The following is a 22,519-nucleotide window of genomic DNA, read 5'->3' as shown; positions in this document are numbered from 1 at the left end:
ATATCGAGATGGCGGTAGGGAAAGCAAAATTTCACCAAGTTTTAATACAGCCTAGGAAAGTAATTTCCATCTTGTATCTTATGCAGTATTGATTTCAACATATTTCATCTATGCTACTTCTTCATCTAATATTTATATATATACGGGTACTTATACTCAATGAACTACAACAAAAGATAATTTTAAAAATATTTTTATTTATCATTTCAAAAGTGTGTCATTAAGCTTTTCAAAATTTCCAATTAAATGGTCTGGGATTTGCAGCTCTTTCAAGTTGTCTTCTGCAATTTCAGCTTCTGTCCTGTAAATAATTGTTTCATGACACATTTAAGGAACTAAAAGATTCAATCCAACCAAGACTGCCTTAATTGAGATTCTGTAACCTTACAATACCTACCTTATAAGAATGTCGACCAAATTTTCACAAGCCAATAAAACTTTTTTATCTGTTTCCCATTTGTGCAACTCCCTAAGTATGATATATGAATTTTTATTCCTGATAAACTCTCTAGTTATTCTCTTGGAACACAACTGCGTTATTGCTTCAACTAAAATACATCTTGAACAAAATAAAAATCTTTATACCTATATCAAGAGTTACAAACTGTAGGAAAGTTAAAATAGAAATCAAATTTGTATACCTCTATTCCTTTTCTTACCTTATGTCAGGATCTTCTTCCCTCTCCTTATCTGATGGCAGATACTGAAGTTCTATTGGCAATTTGTCATTATCTTCTTCATCAAATTCTTCTGGTCCTGCTAAAGGTAAGAGTAATCTGGGTAATATATCAACATCATCACTTAATAGCCATTCATGGAAGTCTGTTTCAAAGCAACAATTTTTCAATGTGCCTGTATAAAAAAAATAGATACTGAATTCTAAAGATAATGAAAAAAAGTAAGTATTGTTTGAGGTTTGGTTGATAAAAGAAAATTAACACTAATAAATTGAAGGGAAGTTAGAGAATAAAGGATTTCATATTTATTTCAACTTACCAACAATGCCACCTCTTCTCACTAAAGAATCTTTATACTCAGTAAATGGAAGCAGTCTTTGTACCACACACTTGTCTTGGTCTAATATACAATGCCTTACTCTCTTGCTCTGTGACAAATTAGAGAGAACTGGTCCCAAATAATGCAATTTTGCTGATTTATTATACTCATATTTAGTAAAAATTTCAATAAGGGCATCAAAAGTCTTATTGCTTTTCTCTATGATGTCTATAACTTTTTCAATTAAATATATAGGTCTCGTTAAGTTGGACAGTATCATGCAGCATTGATCTGCAATTTTGCTCTCTTTATTAAAAATGTGATTAAGACAGTGAATGACAATGTTTTCAGGCGGAAGTTGAAGGGGTGGACAATCTGCTTCTATATTCAAATTCAACAGTGCTGAAGCTCCTTTCTCATTTGCAGACACATTTATCAATGTAAGACTAGCATCTTTTGCGATGGCTGAAGTTGTGTCTTCAAGAAGACTTATGAGTGAGACTAATAATTGGGGCTTCTCATATACAGCTTCTACACCCTCAAGGGTTCCAGTAAGGCCTGCAGCACACAATTATCAGTCAAGTTTCTTGTTTTTTGGTGGTTCTTTGTAGTCTTTACTTTGCTTACCTAAGACGTGTTCCAAGGAAATGGCTTTTAAATCCAAACGGGCCCCGATTTGCACGAACTTTAATAACTCAGTTAAGGCCTCATTCATTTTGGAAATTACTAAAAAGTACTAAAAATGCAATTTTTTCAAAAACAAAAAAAATATGGAAGGTTAGGTTAGGGTCGTGTTAATGGTGACAATTTCTTTTCGTCAGTATACCACCCTCTATATAACGAACGAGAATTTAATCGAGTATTTAAATCGAGTTTCACTGATCACATAATTACACACATGATCCTGAAATATATATGTAATTATAAAATATAATATTCTAATTCCTATCAATGAACTTTTTTTCAATTTTGGATGGTGTATAAGTGGTTGCCTGCAATATTGCTCGTGAAGTTTGCTGTCAACGTCATAGTGTATTGTACCCAGGTTATGCAGTATTGCCAAATATTGTAAATTTCTCCATAAATAATGATTTTTTTAATGTTCTATTGCTTTATAGTTTAGGTTGTAAATTTTAAGTGATTCCGAATTTCGAAATTTATTGATGGAAAGTTTATTTTTGTACTAATTTCAATATTACTAACCACCGTTCGAAAACTTCCAAATACTAAATCAAATTGTGAAAGCTTTTCTTCACCAGCAGGTCATTTATTCTCAATCGATTTGGCAATGTTCAAATCGTGTTGTAAAATGGCAGGCAAATTCGTGGAAGTGTAAATTTTTTATTTTTCTAATTTGTTTGAAATCCTATCTGTTCTTTTGAGTGAAAACTATGTGTAATTCTTTTGTTTTGTGAGTGGATTAGCAATACTTCTTTTTGGTAAGTAGGAAATATTCAGTACAAAGTAGTAGGAACTAATAAACTAGAGCGGTGGCCCACTGTTTGGGAAGCACAAGGCTTTTCATCAAATCTCTTTAGCCAGCACTTATTCAATTCATTTTACTCTATTTCTCCATAATAGTGCACTCAAAATGTTTCCCATTGCAGAATTAAAGAATCACACATTTTGGAATACTTGCAGTGGTTTGTATTAACAAGCAAAGTGCAAACAACCTCCACAATCAACAGCCAAAGATCCAAACTTATTGCCCATTGCCCTACTACATTAAATTCTCGATGAAAGTAGATAATGTTAATATAATGAAGTTTAGCATTCCATTTGCCTTGCAGTCTTGGCTTAATTACTGATTTGTATTTATAATGATGCTATCTCAGATGCTATTGTATGTTATGTGTCTATTAATCAGCCTCTTGTCTTTATTCATATGAAACAAGCATTTAGCAAATTGGATGAGTTGATTCATAGAGAATAGTTTATAAGGCTTGTACTTATAAGTAGTACTTAACTAATTATCTTATATTAATGGGTATAGAAAATTATATCTATTCAAATTTTGGAAAATTCTTGAGAGAACTTCTTAGAGAAGTAGCACTAGGAAATGTTGTAGACATGAACTGGGTAAGATGGTCAATAAGATCCCAGCAGCACCCCTCAATGTTATATGCATGATTTACCAACCATTAAATAAACCTAGAAAATGACTAAGGCTGTGTTCAATCATTGCCTCACTCATTTTTTAGTGTAGCACTTAGCTTGGTTCACCAAAACCCAACTCTCTATTCAGAAAAAGCCTAGAAAACAAGAATTGGCCTAGATATTGACCATGACATTACAGATTTTCATATATGTATCTTTGTTATCCCCTTTTTTTTTCTAAAATATTCAGTGACAGATTTTAACCTTTTTGGGATTGTAATTTCGAAATCATTTAAGTTAAATGCAAGTGGTTTTTTTGGATTATCCATGGATACTTGTTGTGACTTATCCAGTAAAGGATGTTCAAAAATGGAAAAGTTTTGTGCGGATGAACATAAATGAATGAGAAGTTAGCAGCAAGTGCTCAAAAGGAATAGAGCGTTCAAGTGGAAATAGAATACGCATGTGTGTATGTCTTCTGACATGCAACATTATGTGTGATTACCTCATTTATAAGTGTACATGTCTGTTGAAGCCAATAAATATAAACAAGTATCATCAAGTTGCCCTATATTTCCTTTCAGTGTCTACTTGAACCATATATTGTTTCACGGGCTTGCTCTTAATTTTTCCTCCATTTGTGTCCATCCGCACTCAATTTTTCCATTGTTGGGTATCCCTTACTTTATAAAATTTAAAATTTTACATTGGGTTTATAATTATTTTATCCACATTATTTCATTAAGTAAATCCAGTGACTTTTCCTGACAATTCCTTTTTTTAACTGTTTTAAAACTTTTATTATTATTAAATTCATAAAGGGCTCACGTATTATACTGCTTCTATTATTAATAGTTTTCCTTAATACACTTATTGGATAAATAACTGTTAAATTCTCTTTCATCTTTAAAATATCTAAGTTTTTTTTCGCCTTCGAAATTGAATTAAAATGTCAATATCATCATCCCTTCGAAGCCTAAAATGTAGGCTCATATCTCAGGTCTTAAGATAACCCGCATAGCGGGGTGGGGCTGAGCGTTTCTATAATTAAAATGGGAAATGTCAGTGAAAAGGGCAAATAAGAAAAATAACTCCTCTTTTATGTGACTTCTCTTGAGAGTGTCTTAATGGACGAAATCTATCATTTTGTTTACCTTCAAATTTCAATCTGTTATAAACCAATTAAAATAAATGTGTGTGTAACAAAGTCATTAACTTTATAAGGAAAGAGGTAAATCAATAAAGTCAACACTCTGTTTACGATGCTCATTATCATAAACACAACCAATTTCTATACAATATTTAGCGTTAACAAGAAAGGCCCACCTATCTGGTCGTGCTACAAAAGCTCAGTGCAAAATCGTCTAAAATGGTTGTTTAGATATTACTTTCTCCGCTTTTTATGGTCAATGATTGATATGTGTGTCTGCACGGAAATTGCGTAAAAATCACTTATCCTATTGACAATTACTTTTTTTGGGGCCTTTCATGCAGGTGAGGCCAGTTGAGATAACTTCATTAGGAATGATCGACATTTCACTATTTATAGAAGAATTTCCTATTAAGGAAATACCATGTTTTCATACGCTTTAGTATCTCAAGGCCCCATATTTGTGTACCTCAACAAGACAATGTTGTTAAGTAATCAGTCATGTCACTCTGAAAATATGCTGCCAAAGCACATTAATATGCTTGTAACTGTTGATTGTGAATTAATGGCAACTTTTATGTCTATAAGCAAAACATTGAGGTATCGATAAAAGACCTCGTCTAGAAGTTAAATATGTGTGATCATCGTCAAAAACTGCACTTCGACAAGAACAGCTATCGATCAAAAAATCAAATTAACATACCATCAGTGGTCAACCATTGGATAATATTTACCGTTTATCAATGGGTTAAAATTGAGGTTAAAATGTTTTAAAAAAATGACCATGACCATATGGTTAATAGAAGCGATTTTTTCAAAAGATCCGAAATTAATTTAACGACATCCGTTACCAGAATAGTCGCCTTAAGACACTCATCTAATGAACACTAATCAAGTTTCCAGTGAGGAAGTGTCAAAGGCTTAAGTAAAAGAGGAAGGATGGCTTTATTTTTAACAAATTAAATTTTCCGTGACGACCCGAAGTTACCGTCTACTTTTAGAAGAAAATTGCTTAGTTTTGTAGGCTTCATCGAGTGTAACTGGATTCAAACTGCCCTAATTCAGCAGAACAATAAAGTATCGCTTTGAACTCTAAACTGCGGGTACACTCAGTTAAATTTAGACTGCATGGCAGCAATAACAATAAAATAAAACCAACAGATGTTTGATGTTTACAATTTTAATTTTAATAACAGCCGCATTGGAACGACTGCTTGTTCTTTGCCTCGACTTGGATGTCTTATGCTTTACATAAACCGTGTTCTCTGACCCCTCCTAACAATGCTAATAACGTCTATATCTGCGTGTTCAATTAACCATCTATATGCAGGAACTACAGTTCGTTTTTTGTCCTATGGTAACCGACCCTTTGTGTCTGTAAAAAGGGTCGAGAAATTAGGGGTTGTTTCCTCACGTGACGTGGGGATAATATATTTAGATCGGACTCACGATAAAATGTTTACGTGACATTCTTACAAAGGGCAGCTTCACATTAAGGTGCAATGCTTTAAGCTAAAAAGGGACAAGAATTGCAGCTTTGAGGTGATTTTTTTTTTTTTTTTTTTTTTTTTTTGAGGGAATCTTCATGGTTCAGGCTGGAGACTATTTAAAAAAAAATTTAAATTCGAAACACAATGGTACTTTACTGACGACTCATGTTTCACAGACGTGAGTCATATATCATAATTTGCATATGTTCTAGATGTGAATTGTCATTGTTTATCATCCATGTATATTAAAATTCATGAGGGAAGGTTTGTAATAACAGTGATTAATAACGAATATCTGCAACAAACTGTCTTGTTTAGATTTTGATTCCATGGATACGCAAAAGGTCAAGAGACCTAGTATTGGTGGGTGCTCTATAGTGACGACTTAACAGTAATAGTTCGTAGAATAAGAACTGCATATGTACATCTTTAGGACCACGTAATTCGTAGAAACATTAACAAAGTAAATTTCTTTTTTTTTAGGAGCTATGAGGGGACCAACAACGCGTTTCTTGTGAACTATGAAAACCTGCATTACAATGCTTCCTTGTGGTAAGTTGGTTATAGTACATCCCGAACCGAATTGCAATCGGCGTGAAAGAGAAACTAATAATAAAGTTAACGGTGACGAAAAATAAAGAAAATTAGGATCTTTGGGATCCCTTAATCAGAATTTTAATTGAGACATCCGTAATTCCGACGTCTATTTCTGATAATGAAACCCGAGGCACTCTGTGGAAATTGTAGAACATCGTTTTTTGTACATATCTCTTATAAGCTTACATCCCAAAAATAATTCTCTTGATGCATCAGTACATGCATAATGCTAACTGCCAACCGATGTAAACCTTCTGTGACCACCTCCGAGCGTCTTCAACTAAACACATCCCAATATTACACATCTTTCCTTTTACCAACGACTGCAAAACAAACATATATTCGGGATTATCCTGAAATTTACACGGTGCTTTCCAGGCTTCCGCTCCAGAGCTTTTCGGAGTCGGGCATTTTCGACCGTCAGTTTTCCCAATGAATTTTCGTTCCAGTCGAGCCGCCAGTTTCAAGCGAAGCGTTCGCTCTGGATCTCCTGGATGTCGTAGAAATCGCGTTAACCCAGTTTCGTAGGGGTGTGTACCGGTTGCAGATTAAAGAGCCAAATTTCTAGATAAATTGTAAAGGGTGATCTGCATGGCCTTTGGTGAGGGATTTTTGTGGGTCTGGGAGACAAAATAAGGAGGTTGTTTCGAGCCAGAGTAAATGCAGATCGAAATTAAATCGTTGGAGTTAGTTTCAGTGTCATATGAGGGTGTTTTATTGTGTTTCTCGCAGATTTTTTCTACAATGATTTTAGCATCGTGCCATGATAAACTCTTATATGTCAGTATGAAAAATTCCATAAGTATGCGTCAGGGGAAACTCCCGATAGGGAGTGTCCGATAATGGAAATATCTGAATATTCATGTCCAGCTACTTTGCCAATTCAATCGGAAAAAGTGAATTTTCTGATTATTGATTAATAGAATTATGTCTTCTTTAGCATACGTATCTTGCCGAATTTGTATTTTTAAACATTTATACGGAACATCCGCATATTTTCGAAACTCCGTGAGTTTAATTTTTGATGTAACTCATTTCGTATCCTTTTCTAACTCAAGTTAATAAGTTCTGGAATTTAAGATTTTCCCACAGTTAAATTAAGTTTTAGGGAATTTTATCCTGTTTCCCTCAACTGACACTGATAATTCTCAATTAGGCATTCCACATCGTGTTGTTTTTTAAAGCCTAAGTATTATTGATAATGTAACACTTAACTTAAATGGTAATGCTATGTGTGACGTCAAATCAACCAAAATGCAAGCTGTCAGACTGTTTAACAAAGCTATACTTTGTGAGTGTAATTAGAAATCACCAAGTTGTGATTGTGACAGTGAGGAGCGACCAGTTGAAACATGACGCTCAGCTGTTATGACATGTTCTGCGTCAATTTTTCCAAAGTAAATCCCAGTTTTTTGATGTGTTTTTGAACTGTGTGTGCCCTCTTCCTCTAGGTAATCGTTTGAGTATCGCATGTGGTTTAAAGCCGATATCCCAACACTTGTGAAGGCCTCCTGAACCTCGCATGAGAAGTCACCCACAGGTTGTGATATTTGATATTCGACTGTTGGGAAATTGGGCGTTAAAATTAATATGTAGCATGATGATTGTTTGCTTGTGGAATTGAATGCTGATGTGACTTAAGCATGCCATTGCTACTTTTTATATGGTGCATTTTTTTAGAATAGTTTTTATTTATTTTTCACTACTCGACCAGAATAATTTATTGACATTATTTTATAATCACTATCTAGTTATTAAAAATATTTCCATTATTCATATTATTCATTGAGTTTTCAAGGCAGTCCAACGTTAATTGTGTTTAGGCAAGAGAAGGAAAGCTTCGTATTGGGTGGGTGAGCTCTACTTCCTAAGCTAGCAATGGTTTTAATGTCGATTTTTAATCACCAGTTCGATTAAATTGCCCCTGATCGTTCAATTTTCTTCCTTCTTCACATTTTACGTGAGATGGTAAGTCTCGAGTAACAGACTCGACTTTTAAAACTATACGTATATCTTCTCTTGACATTGTGTACCCCTAAAACCCTAGAATAATATAAAATTGAACTCCAAGCTTTCATTTTACAATGCCAAGGTAGATTTTGGTTTGATCCTTATCTTGTTGTAAAAATCCGATAAACGATTTCTCATGGGAAATCCCTCGCCTCCAAATGTTTCCTAAGATTGCTTGAAGCTAGTTTTTTTTTTAGATGAAGCTCCTAAACACGCCAAATGTCATTTAAAATGTCTATTTCACCTGATTGAAAAGTTGATTTGTTGGCGTGAAGAATCTACAAAATTGAAAAAAATATATTTAAATTCGAATTTAATGCAGTCTGCGCCTAGCAAGGCCCAGATGAATACCTTCATTTTAAAATCCATATGTACTTCTAACGGGTATTCTGATCGACAAACAATGTATTAATATATACCTATTTGTAACACATAACTTAATATTGAGGAGTATGAGTTCAATAGTATCACCAACACACACAATTGGCCCTCAACATTATGCACCGGTGACTGATTTTTTTTTCTTTTAATTTGATGGGAAGTTGCATTGACCCAAAGATGAATTATACCTTGTGCCAGAGAAGTCAATATAGGGCATAACGTGCCAACATTTTTTCGAGAAAAAAAAAACTGAAATTATCGAGTTGCATTCAGGAAATCCCTCATATGGACATGTACCGTAATAAAAGTATATTGACCCTTGCAAAACCCCAATGCTAAGTTGTTTCGTTGACTCACCCCCTTATGCATTTGCAAGACAATTTCTTCACCGTTGGTTTCCACGTGTTGTACGGCCATGGCATGTTACAGGTGCATGAATAAATCGCTGAATTCGAATTTTTAATTTTCATAATTTTTGTTAGTCGCACTCTGATTGCTACCGGGCGCTGTACGTGACCGTATCAGTTGCATTGATGCAAAACGCCCTGTTCATGTCTGAATTTATCGTAAAAAGTTGTGATTCGACAGCACAATTAAACAGCTGATTACATGAAACAAAAAGTCCGTCCATAAATTATTTTAATTGAAAATCCCAATAATCCAATTGGCAACAACCTCGGGGAGCATAAATTTCAATAAAACTTTCCCCGATGACAGAGTTGATTAGAGGCGTTTAAAAAATGCGCCTACTTGTCATTCCTGACCACGTTCTCCTCCATTTTGAATTCTTTTAAGTGCTGCTTTACGGCCGACGAGATTATTCATCGCTGAGCGGGATTAAAGCGCTATTTCCTCTGTTGTGACTTCTACAAATCATGAGCGCTTTATATTAGATTATCATAAGCCTGAGACCTCAGGAAGTGACTATTTAGACAAAGAATAAGTCTCCCGGTCGGGGGTATTAAAATAAGTGAAAAGAACATGGTAATTAAGTTAGTATTAAAGCCTTTTCAGCGACAGTATCGATTTGGTTGTTGTTGGGTTTGTGTCTTATTGTTGCGCTGCCGGAAAGGGAAGTGCTCTGTCATTACTGTCGGGAATTGACTCTGCGTGTGTCGCAAATAGCGAAATAGCTTTTCACATAAAAGCTATTCAGATTTTCGTTGTTATTTCTTGTGTCTTTCCTAACCGGGTAATTGTCTTTTGTAATTACAAACCAGAGAGAAACGAGAGTGTTTGTGGTCAATATGAGGCAAAGAGGTTGCATTACCATATTTTACCACGACAAGTGCAAAATTGCATGATGTTGCAAAAAGCTCAGGGCTTCATAATAACCTTGTATTCCAATCGTATTTTTGATAGATGATAATGGGCATATTACGCACACACATACACACACACACATACACACACACACACACACACACACAAGAGTGAGAAAAATAATTAAATCGCAGGTTTCGAAAACGTTATGAGTCATTCTAATGTAGCTCATATAATTTTTTAGCCACCCAGTAGATGGGGAGTTTTCGTAGCACCATATTACTTTAATACAGTAAGTACTAGTACAAATTAGAGTACCTTATTTTTTCACAGTGCAACGGGACTTATCAAAGGTATTTACAATACATACGTCATTTTAAATCCATCTTCGAATCCCTAAACAAAGAAAACGAACCACTTTTGCACATAGATAAATTTTGTGGTGCATTTCTCACGCACGCAATGGCCATTTAGCATTCGTAGTACGGGATATAGGTATATCATAGAAGGTACACGATTTCAATAAGTACGTGCCAAAAAGCCAAATTTTACATACGTTTCCCCCACTTATCCAGCTTGCAATCGTTGTAACGCGGGGAAAACAAACTTTTTTAAGTGCGAAGTGAGATTTATGCTTGTTCTTGATCTGAAATATGCCTTCAGGCAGTGGTAGATAATCCTCTCAGCATCCCTTAATGAAAATTAATGGAAAAATTTCAACTTGAATCCCCAGACAAGAGTCTCAATTGACTTTTACAATTGCACCGGAAGCACAAACAATGAACAAATTTATCACGTGAAGTGATTAAATATGAAATAATTAAATGATTAGTACCAAATAAGATTAAATAGCGATCAAATCTCGTAAGCTAGAATATGTCTACCATCAAATTTTAACGTCTAACGAATTAACTCTGGCGATTTCGAAGCAGACCTTGAACTTCCAAAGGAAACATTGCCCCTTTCTTTACTGTTGATTGCCACGACTTGCCATTATGAATGATCAATAACTATGATGAATTTATTAAGTATGTCTTTGCATAAGAAAATATTATAATATTAATTTTGACAATGATGACCCTTGGGGACTTTATTGAATACGAATTCCTAAAATTTTCTGTCCAAGAGCTTTAAAATAAAGGGTGGGAGGGAGTTATCCTGCTTTCGTTCATAGAGATCGCTTGCGCGACCTGTTTTCATTTTTCCTTCCAAGTGGCTGGTTCGATTTCGGATCAGAGTTCGTTTTTTCTCCCGTCTACTATTTATATGAACTTTTTTAGACCACTATAGAATGCACTGTGCACTTTCCTTTTGGCCCAGAAAATAACCTCGAGACATCATGTGACCACTTGTTCTACTTTGCAATGACTACTTTTTTTTCTCGAAAGTTTTGCACAATTTTTGGAGCAAAATTGCTGACCAACAAGTTGAGGTCTGCCCATCATTGTTCTCTTTTACCTGCGACATTACAATAAATAATAAGTTAAATAAAATTCCTATCTTCTGAATAAGAAAACATTCAAGACGTCGGGTGGCCAAAGGCGCAAGGACGATTAGTCATATAACAATTTAACAATTATTATTGTTGTCGGCTGAAGTACTGCATTACAAGTATCCACACGAAAAATAAATTGATTCAACATTGATAATGACTGGATTAATTATCGAAACTTAGGCGTACCGATGTTAAAATCGATTTCGCAAAAATGCGCATCGGAATGAACACCGAATGGCGCACATAGCATTTCAATGACAAGACAACTGAGTTAATTAATTAATTTATTTTTTCCCGACGATTTAATTATGTGGCGTAATCGCGGTCTACATACACAATAAGGCACCAAGCCGACCAATGTGCGTTAAGGAGGTTTTTTTCGTCTGACGACAATGAAGAGCAATAATTGCGTACTTATTAGTTCCACCCGAGGCCCGATCACTTGTCCACTGAGCATAAGTAGGTATGTTGTTGCTCCTTTCTCTCTCTCACTTTTGGTTATGCTGACAAATATGACAGACACAAGTTTTGCTTTCATGTAGCCTCGTTTTACCAAATATTATAACGCAAACTTCTCTAAGTTAAATGGAAACGCACTGTTCGATTACAGTGATGCAGGGATGCGTCAAATTCATCCAAATCGACCAAAACAATTTAACCAAATCATGAATTGTTGATCCTTTTTTTTTTATGTATGTTGATCCCTGAAGTTCAGTTTAACTACTCAGGACCACGCGAATTACATTCAATTAACTGATAGTTCACTTGTTGGCACGTAGTTTAAACTTGATTTACCCATATCCAAACCATCTATGGTTTGACTATTGCTGCATGAGGCGAAGACGATCATTGCACAATGGGGTCCGACAGAACAAAACATTTCTGTGAACTTACAGAAGAACCCAGATCTAATACCATCTGGGTTTTCTTCAAATTCTCAACCGACCTGACCCTTTCCTCAATAAACCACCTGTCATCAAAATGTTAACGAAATTCTCGATCAAGGTTAAGGTAACGGTTGGTACGCCGGTACCGGGAACCAATGCGTTACGAGGATAGATATCGCATTTTAAATTTTAATGGGTCCATTATTATAACGGGTTAGAAAAGTAAAAGTGTTGTACTTGTTTTGCGAATCGACAGTAAACTAGTGCGGCAACAAGAAGTGTGCCTGTTCGTGTCGGAATTTCGAAAAGAGCGTCGTTAGTCCGCGGTCGGGTATCATGGGGTGTGCCTCGTGGGATCTGGTACCAATCCATATTAACTTGGGAATCGTCGATTTTTAATGTTTCAAATGTGACCCCGAATTGTCCACTAAATACAATCTTCAAAGTGACGTGCTAATTTTGTTTGAAAGTTGAGTGTTCCTTGGGCCGATGTTGCAGGTAGCGATTCACAACAAAAGTGGACCTTTGGGAGTTTTGAATATACTCTCTGATGGGTCACCAAAATATATGGTAAGATGTTTTGTTTGGCGTGATTGTGAAAGTAATTTGAAGTCGATTGCCCCTCAATCAGGGAGTTGTGGTGCTGACTGTTCCTTAATCAGGCAAGTGTGGTGCTGGTTGTTCATGCCTCGGACTATTGTGATTTACATCTTGACTTAATTTTCAAGTCATTTGGCTTGAAATCACAATAGACTTCGCACTTTGTAGAATACCAAGTAAAGTAGCTTTGAACGTACTGTCTGATGAGTCATCAAAGTACATAGTAACCGGGTCTTCTTTCACTTAAAATAATTTGAGACCGATTTGATATTGATGGCTCTTAAGTCACGGGAGGTGTGGTTCTAATTGCTGAATCCTTACACTACTATAATTAGAGAGTTACATGACACGATTTTCAAGCACAGGTTTCGCACAATTTGACAAATCAACTCAAGCTTTACATATTATAAAATGTAATATCAAGTAATTTCGTGGTCAAGTACTTGAACAATCAAGTAGTACCGATAAATATCTCTCTTTTTAAATTTAAACCAAAATGTTAATTAAGTAAACAATTGAAATGACTCGAGCTTTGCTGTAAATAATCGGATATTTTCATAAATAAATCTAGATAATCGAGAAAGAGTCTTTTTGTTGCAATTCTCTTTGGGAAATTTCAAGAGAAAATTTAGAATCTACAGATCTGAACAAAGCCGAAAGCTTTAAGGCCAAGGTAGTTCAGCCATTTCGGAAACATCAATAGTGGCGCGCTTGAAAAAAAAACACCTACATGTATATTTTACAAATTATCGAAGGAAATTGGATTTATCGTCAAATTAATTAATTGATTATGATGTCTGAGGGACCGAAATTCAGGAGCTACTGTTAAGCTTTCGAATTAGATAATCTAGATATGATACTAGAAATCACGCTTTCAAGGACATACACACTCATGCAACAATGCTCCTAAAACAGTTAAGAACGCAATTAAGCACCGGTTAATTCAGTTATAAACAGGATACAGTCGTAAACTGGAATAATGCACTTTTAACAGTGATTTATATCCCTGAGCTAAGAAAAAAATGCTCGCAATTTATTACAATCGCAACTAATTTCCTTTCTATGGTCGCTGATTTTAATGTAAAACAAAAATTTTCGCTCTTGCATTAAAACTATTCTAATTTTGTTACTGTAATCATGCTTACGTAGAGGTACCGTTGTGGCAATTAGTATGTGCATTTCGGCATGAGACTGCTTTAGGAAACATTTAATTGCCGCTAAATTTACCTCCAGGAAATTGTATTTACTAGTAATCATAAGTGAAATGCCTAAGTAGTTGAACTGTAGTTGGAACTGCCTATGAGGCTGGCTTTCCTGGAGGAGCACGTTTCAAATCCTCTTAAAATATTCACATAGATACTACATGCATAAGGATCTTGGTTACCGCAAGAGATGCAGTCAGTCCAATGGGCGATATTTTAGAGATTTTTATAAAAAATTCATTCCTAGTTTAAAAATAGTTTTAAGTTTTTCACTTTTTTCTATTTTTATGATAAATTGTAAAAGCCAAGGCAGTTTTTAAAACAAATCTGAGTTTATCATTAATGTTTTATACACTGACTTTCAAAAAAACCGCAACACCAAGAAGAACACATCGTACACGTTTGAAATGCTGGCATTACGTTGGGTCGGGTAATAGATAAAAACGATCAAAATATCAAAAGAAAATTATTGTGAATAAGTGAAAAAAATTAATAATAATTTAATAATGGGTGGTATCTCCTCTTAGATTAATACGTTCCTGTAAGCGACGTGGCATGCTTAAAATTAAATTGTCAATATCTTCCTGTGGTATTGTATCCCGGGCAATCTGCACCTGCTCGCGGAGTTCATCTATGGTCTCTGGAGGGCGAGCTAAACGTTGAAGTCTCCGACCCATTATATCCCATACATGCTCTATTGGGGACAAATCTGGAGACCGAGCTGGCCAAGGCAAAGTATCCAAATTTTCAGCTTCCAAATACCTCAAAGTATCGTTGGCTACACGTGGTAGCGCATTATCCTGTTGAAATGTGCTTCCAGGATGGTCGTGCAAATGTATGGTACAAGAACCGGTTCTAAGACACTATTAATGTACCTCTGAGCATTTAATCTATCATAAATGAAAACAAGAGGAGACCGACTACCATACTGGATGGCATCCCGAACCATGACACCTGGTGTTAAACCAGAATGACGCCTTTCCAAAAAGTCCAAATTTAATCGCTCGTTTCTGCGCCTTCTAACACGTAACCGTTCATCATATCGCCATAAACAAAATCGGCTCTCATCACTGAACACGATTCTTCTCCACTCATCCGCCCATTGCACTCTCGGACGACACCACTCCAGTCGGGCCACCCTGTGGTTTCGTGATAATGGAAGCCGACGCATAAGACGATATGAATTTAGTCCAAAACTTCGAATTCTGCGATACATCGTACTAAGGGAGACCCTTCGATTTAGGGTGGCTACCCAGGTAGCACCAAGAGACGGAATTGTTTCAAACGGGGCGCCTGTCGCTGAACGACGAAGTCGCCGGTCTTCGCGTCGGCTCGTCATTCTTGGACGGCCACTACCACGATGACGATTTACTGACCCTTCGTTAGACCAATCTCTCCAAGATCTTAGCACTGTTAATGCGTTTCGATTCAATCTACGTGCAATTTCACGGAAAGGTAAACCTGCCTCATGCATACCAACAATTCTTCCCCTTTCAAATGGAGTTAACTGTCGATAAACTGCATTTCGGCGTACACGAGGCATTTTGCACTACCACACATTCAATATGGTACTAACAATAATACCTTTATCGCTATCCGCCTGTAAAAAAATTGCAAAAAGAACGATCGTCACAGATAAAAAAGTAAAGAAAAACTTCATATCGCATTAAAATACGAACTTGAAATTTTTATCATTTTTTTCTCTTTACAAGTCTAAAATCATACCAAAATTTCAAATACATACAATGCGTTCTTCTCGGTGTTGCGGTTTTTTTGAAAGTCAGTGTATTTAACCGCCTTCGTGTCGGTTACGGTAATTGATGCTGCCCTACAAATAAATCAAATTTGGGGCACTGTATTATTGTTATAGGATGTAGGATTGCACGGAGAAATACTCGCCGAAACAACGAACTACTTAGTGTTTTTCACAAAAAATATTCTCATATTTATAGAGGGGTCTAAATCTAGAGCGTCTGGCAAGCTATAAGATCGATAAATAAAAATACTATCATAGCTTATGCAGCATTTGCTGATCGTAATTTTCATCCCCAAATAGGCCCTCCAGATTTAAATCTATTATCTCCATCAGTGACGGCTTTCCGAAGCTCTTTCTATTGTTAGCCGTTTTTAATAGATCTAGAAGGAGTTTATCCATCCAATAACATTTTCCCAGTTGGTTGATGATGAAATTGGAGACGTCGAGGTTACAGCCTGGAATGATGGGAACCATTTCAATATTGTTTAATGTTCGGCGGCACTAAAACCGAGTATTAAATTTGTAAAAATAAACTGGAAGGTCGTTGAGAGCCGCTTGCCGCTTGCCTTGCGAAAGTGTTATTGATGTCAATCAACAGAAGCTTCTACTTTGGGAAGAGTTTGAATGGGGTCGTATTTGAATCCTGTTTCAATATTGTTTCTGATTCAAAATTAAAGAACAGGGAAACTATAGAAGGGGGTAAAAATTCGCGGAAATCTATGAAAACAAAACGAAAACCGAAAATATCGAATACCTCAGAAAGTAATCGGAGTTTTTCCAATTTCAAACCAAATTGAAAATGAGCACGATATTGTAAACATTTGCGTTAATTTAACCTATGTTGTATTTCTTATAGTATAGCAGATCCCCATATGTACATGCCTACGAACGTGTAGGATTTTGTATAGTCAAGTTGCTCAAGTTAAATGTACGCAAGAAAAGATTTTCGTAGACTTGTTAATAAATAATTGATAGTTCTCTGAACAAACAGCCTTCGAACCAACAAATGTTAAATTTACAAAACTGGAGTTGCAACCCACAATCTTATTATTTCTTTGCTTTTCTCGCAAGTGACACATCCATTTCAGGTGAGAACATGCCTGTACACATCTCACAACTCACATAAAGCTTTTTGAGTGAGCTCTTCTGGTTGTCTTAGAAACGTCTGCTTCAACCCCGACTATGATTGCAGGTTATATGTGGTATATAAAACTATTACTTCACAGTCAAAACAACTTGTTTTCCTTTTCGAAATTGTCGTACCGTTCCAAATTAGATTTGTAGGATTTTACACTCAATAACTAATTAATCAGATTATTGCAACTTTCCAAAATTAATAACCGCTACAAACCTGAGAAATTGTAATATAGAATATTCTTCCGGATTTCATAATCCTGAAATCGTTGCTAGCCCCTTTAGCATGCAATGCTTAATAATTCTCTAGAATATGAAGGTACCGACGCGACCAACACTGAAACAATTCATTAACACCTGCTCTTCACTTAAGACGCCTCTCAAATGGGGCACATTTCTCATATTGCCCAAGCGATTAGGTAAAGCATTGTTCCTGTTTTTAGCATCTCTGCTGCTCTAAGTTTCAAGCAAACACACTACATCGTCTCTGTTTATTTTCAAAACCTTTTTTCAGAAGTGTTAATTGGAACGAAATTCGTGTTTCGCCCAGCTGGAAATAAATTATCTGCGGAAAACATCTGCGGGATATTCAACGAGGTTCAAGAATTCTGGATATAAGAATTCCCTTTGAAGTCAACAAGACTATTGGCAAGTTGGAGCTTTTGACTTGCCCACAGGTGCCCTATCTGGAGGAAAGCTTCATGTATAGATTTGTTTTTCTTCTAATTTGTAACTATCAGATGCAAATTAATTCTTTATGTACGCATAGGTTACTATCTGCGCCATTAAAGTTAGATTTAATTTTTGGAGATGCTGCTTTGTCAACCTCTTCCTCTAGAATCTCGACATCCATCTGTTTTGGCTTTAGTTTCTTGACAATAAGGAAGCAATGTCAGCTATTTCTGCTAAAAATATCATGGCAAATAGCCGTTGCAATAAATGTGTAATACTTAGCGGTGCGGCACCGAAATCGGAATCTCAGGAATTTTCACCGAAGATTCTCGTTTTCCAATAAGCGCAGGAAATGTCAGCCATTTTCCTCGACTTCGCGTTCCACTTCTTAAGTTAATTAATAATCACGCACTTTTCATTCGAAAATTACACCCATCTGTTACATGCGACACCGCCATATGTCATACAACTAATGGCAAACCCAAAGACTATTGTTTGTTTTAAACCATCGAATTAATGAACCTTTAAACACAAACTGCATGGAAACCAAAGAGACGAAAAAGTGGAACGCACATTGCCCAGCTTCTTTCCTTTTACTCACTCCATCTTTATTAATTATTTGTTGTTGCTGTAAACTAACTAGTGTGTAGTGTAGGATGTCTGCTTCGTGTTTCTACTATAATCAAGCTTCTTTTATTTTGTTTTAGACGCTCTGCTCTGAACCCGGAGGTCCGCCTGCCAATATGCAGATTTCGGAGGCGGCGGGGGGTGTGCCCCAACCGGGTACGGAGCCCTGCCGTTTTCCCAAACTGGAGGAATGCGCCCACTTTCATTACGAGAGGGTACAGCTGCCAGATGCCATGCAGGTGGCTTTACAGACGAGTATGGATCAGTCATTGCATTCGCAACATAGTAAGACATATTTCCAATTGAATATATTTTCATTTCTGGCCAGACATGTCAAAAAATATCTGGGAGTGTTGCTTATAAGTTATAATTTAAAATTCTGAGGTCAGTTTACATTAACTGTACCGTGTCAGGTTGCAGGCAGTGGGATTGGAAAATTGAAACAACAGAGATGAGAAAATGATTTTGCCGATTCCTTAGGTTGACTTTTCGGTTTTAACCGAAAAAAGGTACTGTTGGTAGAAAAACTGGAGACAAAGTTTGTCCTTTGTGGTTGGCTTTAACTTTTTCTCTTTTGGACGGCAATCCGATTTTTTTTAATACAAATGTTGTCGTTGTGCGTCTCTAAAATTAAGGGAACATGTCACCTGATGTAAACTGTAACATCACTTGCATTGAACAATTAGTTCTTCGTGAACTTAATTCAGAGAAAATATCATAAAAACAATGTTTTCTTAAGATTAATTACAAGTTTAAGTGAAAGCTATACGTTTGTTTGAGAGTTACCATTTTAGGTTTAATTTTCAGCTTGAACATAGAAACATAAATTCCTGTCGTAACAAAATATTCGGTTTTCCCCATTATCTCCGGAAGTATTAGAAATTTTGCGACCTTTAAAAGATCTTTCTCAACATTCAAACACACACATTTGTCCCAATTTGTATCGCGTACGGCTTTCAAGATATCTATATTTAGGCATGAATTTATGGTGCCTTTTAGATCTGTTAAATAGAGCAGTTTTCTCTATTTGTCAACTTCTAGCTTTCCCAACTCATTATTTAACGTTTTAATTATCAGAACCAAGCTATTCAATATTGATTGGTTTTTATGGTAAAAATATTTCCATGTTGACTCGTATTTAAATCGCTTTGGCCGCTTTCTTCAACCATTACTATTATTCCAAGTAAAATGTACTCGTTTAGTTCATTTTTATTTACATTTGTAAACAACTTTACCTTAAATTTATGTAAAGATGTAGCTGTTCTACGATGTGAATTTCTTCAGGTTCAACAAACTCAAGGTTGTTGAAATATTATTAAAGTTCATTTGATACAACTGCTTAATGCCACTCTCTAACAGCCTATGAGGAAGAAGACCCGGAGTGGTTCATGGTCCAGGTAACGTCAGGTGAAGAATGCTGGTTGGTGCAACGCAACTTTGAGAACTTCAAACTGCTAGACGAACAACTGCACCAATGCATCTTCGATCGGAAGATTTCACATCTGCCCGATCTTTCGAGGATGCCAGACAATCAGGAATTTCTAGAGGTAAATAAGTAATGACTGCCTAATTCACTGGCGACGAAGAAGGTTACATATAAATATCTTGTACACCAAATAAAAAGCCATCGCCATTTCCTAATGCAAAAGCTTCACCATGTTATTTTATTGGGTCTGATATTCTTGTCTCTGTTCTTTTAAAAGCTAAAGCACTCCTATATTTCAGGCATGTCAGCACTAATCCTCAGTGACCCGAATAGTATATTAGCCAGAAATGTTAGACACTGTGTCGCCTGTTCGGGGTATTCAGTTTCTGAAAATCGGCCGATTTGCAAATGTCACATTTGTCACTGTGGGCTGATGATTTTAGGTCTTGTTCTTCTAACTTCTTCCATATAAATTAATTTAAGGAATAAAAATTAAACGCGTAATAGACTCTCACCATGATATTATTGGATTTTCTGCGTCGTGATACCTATTTAAATCGTAGACTTTCGCTTCTGTTCAACTTTGAGGGTGCTAATTCTAGTCGATGCAGCGTAGACGTGGTGACTATTAGAAGCTGTCACCTAATTTTGGCTGTTTTGAAGACTACAAAAAGAATTTACGTTCAATTCGCGGTAAACGTGCCGTCAGTCGCAATAGTAATTTTAAATGTAACTGGAAAGTGATTAATTTCGCGACCTAATGGCGGATGCCCCACTTTCCGGCTCTCGGTTTGTAAACGGTTGACAGCGATTTCCGAGCCGTTGCGACCTATATTTTCTAATTATTAATTACCCTTCTATGTCTCCGGGGGTTTATTGAGTTTGTAATAGATTATTTTGCCTTTTTAAAATCCTTTTGCGTAGGCTGTTATTGCGGTCAATTTAACGCGTCTGGGTCGTGCAAGAGTGCTTCGTTTTCTCAGACATAATGGGTTCTTGAGAAGCGTCTATAATGGTCTTATTGCCAGACACGTTAAAGATGTGATATAACAGTTAATTTGGTGATTAAATGATCATACAAAATTTTCTAAAAAACGTTCTAGTTCTAGTAACCCTGTAAATGAGGCTGTCGAACTCGATAATACACACGATAGATGTGGCACACAGTGGCATCTTCATTTATTTGCAGTGCAGCAGGCAAAAAATGTCACAGTTAAATTTGCATGTTTTACTGCTGTGCGAATAATAAAAAAAAAACGAACTACACCACGGGTTGCGGAAAATCCTATTTAAACATTTTCCGAAAATACCCCTTTGAGGAAATATATCCCTCTAAATTAGTTGCCACAAAATAACTCATTACTTCCTTAATCCTTGGAGATGCAATTATGAAATATTGTTCCTGAACCAATTCCTGGGTAATTACGTAAAAATGATCTACGAAAAGAACCTTGTGATCTTTCATAAGCAGACGTAACTGTGTTGTTATCTCTGAGAGACCCCCTGCTCGCTATATCGAGGATTCCAACCGTAATAGTATCAGATTCTTCAGTCGATCCGATTTGGAATACTTCAATGATATTCCCCAAATATCTTAGGAATATCATTGGGATTTCGGAAACAGGAGAATTGCAAAATTAGCTGAATTGACGCGAAGCTGCGCAGTTTACATTCCAGTTGAGAGCTATTTGAGAATTGGAGATTCCGTACACATTTTCGTTTAGAGTTTTAGTTTAAACTTTCACAAATATATTTGAATTTCAGCGATTAAATACAGAGCCTATTCAGCTTATTCACTTATTCTCTTTCTGCTTAACACATCAAGTCTAACAATAGTGCACACTTTCGTTAAATATACGTATCTAAGAAAGATGGAAATTTAAGAAAAATGCAAACTAAGCTAAATAAATGAAAAATCTTTTTGTCACACAGGCCAAAATATTTGTTTGCCTCATTACAATGTTCTTCTATCTATCGACTAGATTTACATTTCTCTCACCCCGCTAAAATACTCTTATTTTGCTTTGCCAAACAACTCGAATTGAAGTAATAGAAATCCTTTACTGATCATCTTCTTTAATAAAAAACCCAAAAAATAAATTTGTTTAAGTCTTACAATTTTTTTTACAACTCAATAAGTCTAGGTTTTTCAGGAAAAATTGTCTTATTACCTGGAACGCTTCAGCCAAATAGCGAACAACTCGGTAAATTGCGGACCTGTCTTAAACTGGCTTCAAATGGACAACAAAGGACATCGCCTTTTGGTACCCAGTGAGGAAAGCAGAAGTATCAATACTCCTGCAGTTGCTGCGGCCTACAGTGTCAGAAGATACGTCTCACAGGTAGGAAGAGAGTCTTCGTAGTAATATTCAATTTTTATATTTTTTAAATAACACCAACACCGAATAAGTCAGTTTATTCAGTCAACGACGCAGTTCATCTTTCTGCCTTAAAGATCCTATGGACAGGATATTTAAAAAATATTTAACTATAACGCCTGTTAAAACATTAACAGGTATTGTTTTGCTTTGCGGCCCGTTGCCTAGAGCGACTAGCGTTGTTGTGACCTTACGGCCCGTTGCCGTGAGAGACGGGCCGTGAAAATAAAACAACGCCCGCTGGTCGTAAATTCATTGTTTCCGCTATGGAAACTAAGAGGTAAATAAACAGTTTCGATCTATTATATCATTATTATAATCTTACATAATCGTTATAATTTTTTATCGCAGAAATGGC

General features: G+C 36.0%; 2 protein-coding genes across 5 annotated transcripts in view; one reads left to right on the top strand and one right to left on the bottom strand.

Annotated features, from left to right (window-relative positions):
- Positions 1 to 177: 177 nt before the first annotated feature.
- On the bottom strand, positions 178 to 1,996 carry LOC136342525 (protein HGH1 homolog). The gene is made up of 5 exons (XM_066288428.1): positions 1,624 to 1,996; positions 997 to 1,554; positions 660 to 852; positions 398 to 559; positions 178 to 301 (listed from the first exon to the last, which is right to left on the bottom strand). Exons 1-5 carry the CDS (start codon positions 1,709 to 1,711, stop codon positions 202 to 204), a joined length of 1,101 nt encoding a protein of 366 aa, XP_066144525.1. The 5' UTR covers positions 1,712 to 1,996; the 3' UTR covers positions 178 to 201.
- Positions 1,997 to 2,282: 286 nt separating this feature from the next.
- Positions 2,283 to 22,519, top strand: part of CdGAPr (GTPase-activating protein CdGAPr) — a 39,326-nt gene continuing 19,089 nt past the window's right edge. For 2 of the 4 annotated variants that reach the window (XM_066288411.1, XM_066288409.1), the window contains exons 1-4: positions 12,209 to 12,936; positions 18,438 to 18,642; positions 19,717 to 19,904; positions 21,937 to 22,125. In XM_066288411.1, coding sequence (XP_066144508.1) covers positions 12,856 to 12,936; positions 18,438 to 18,642; positions 19,717 to 19,904; positions 21,937 to 22,125 — 663 coding nt within the window. In that variant the 5' untranslated portion in view covers positions 12,209 to 12,855. Of the gene's footprint in view, positions 2,436 to 6,216; positions 6,286 to 6,784; positions 7,728 to 12,208; positions 12,937 to 18,437; positions 18,643 to 19,716; positions 19,905 to 21,936; positions 22,126 to 22,519 lie in introns of those variants that run through there. The other 2 variants (XM_066288412.1, XM_066288410.1) reach the window with 2 other exon arrangements.

This window comes from Euwallacea fornicatus, chromosome 12 (genome assembly GCF_040115645.1).
Source record: "Euwallacea fornicatus isolate EFF26 chromosome 12, ASM4011564v1, whole genome shotgun sequence".
Lineage (NCBI taxonomy): Eukaryota > Metazoa > Arthropoda > Insecta > Coleoptera > Curculionidae > Euwallacea > Euwallacea fornicatus.
This window is presented reverse-complemented; position numbering and strand designations above follow the sequence as displayed.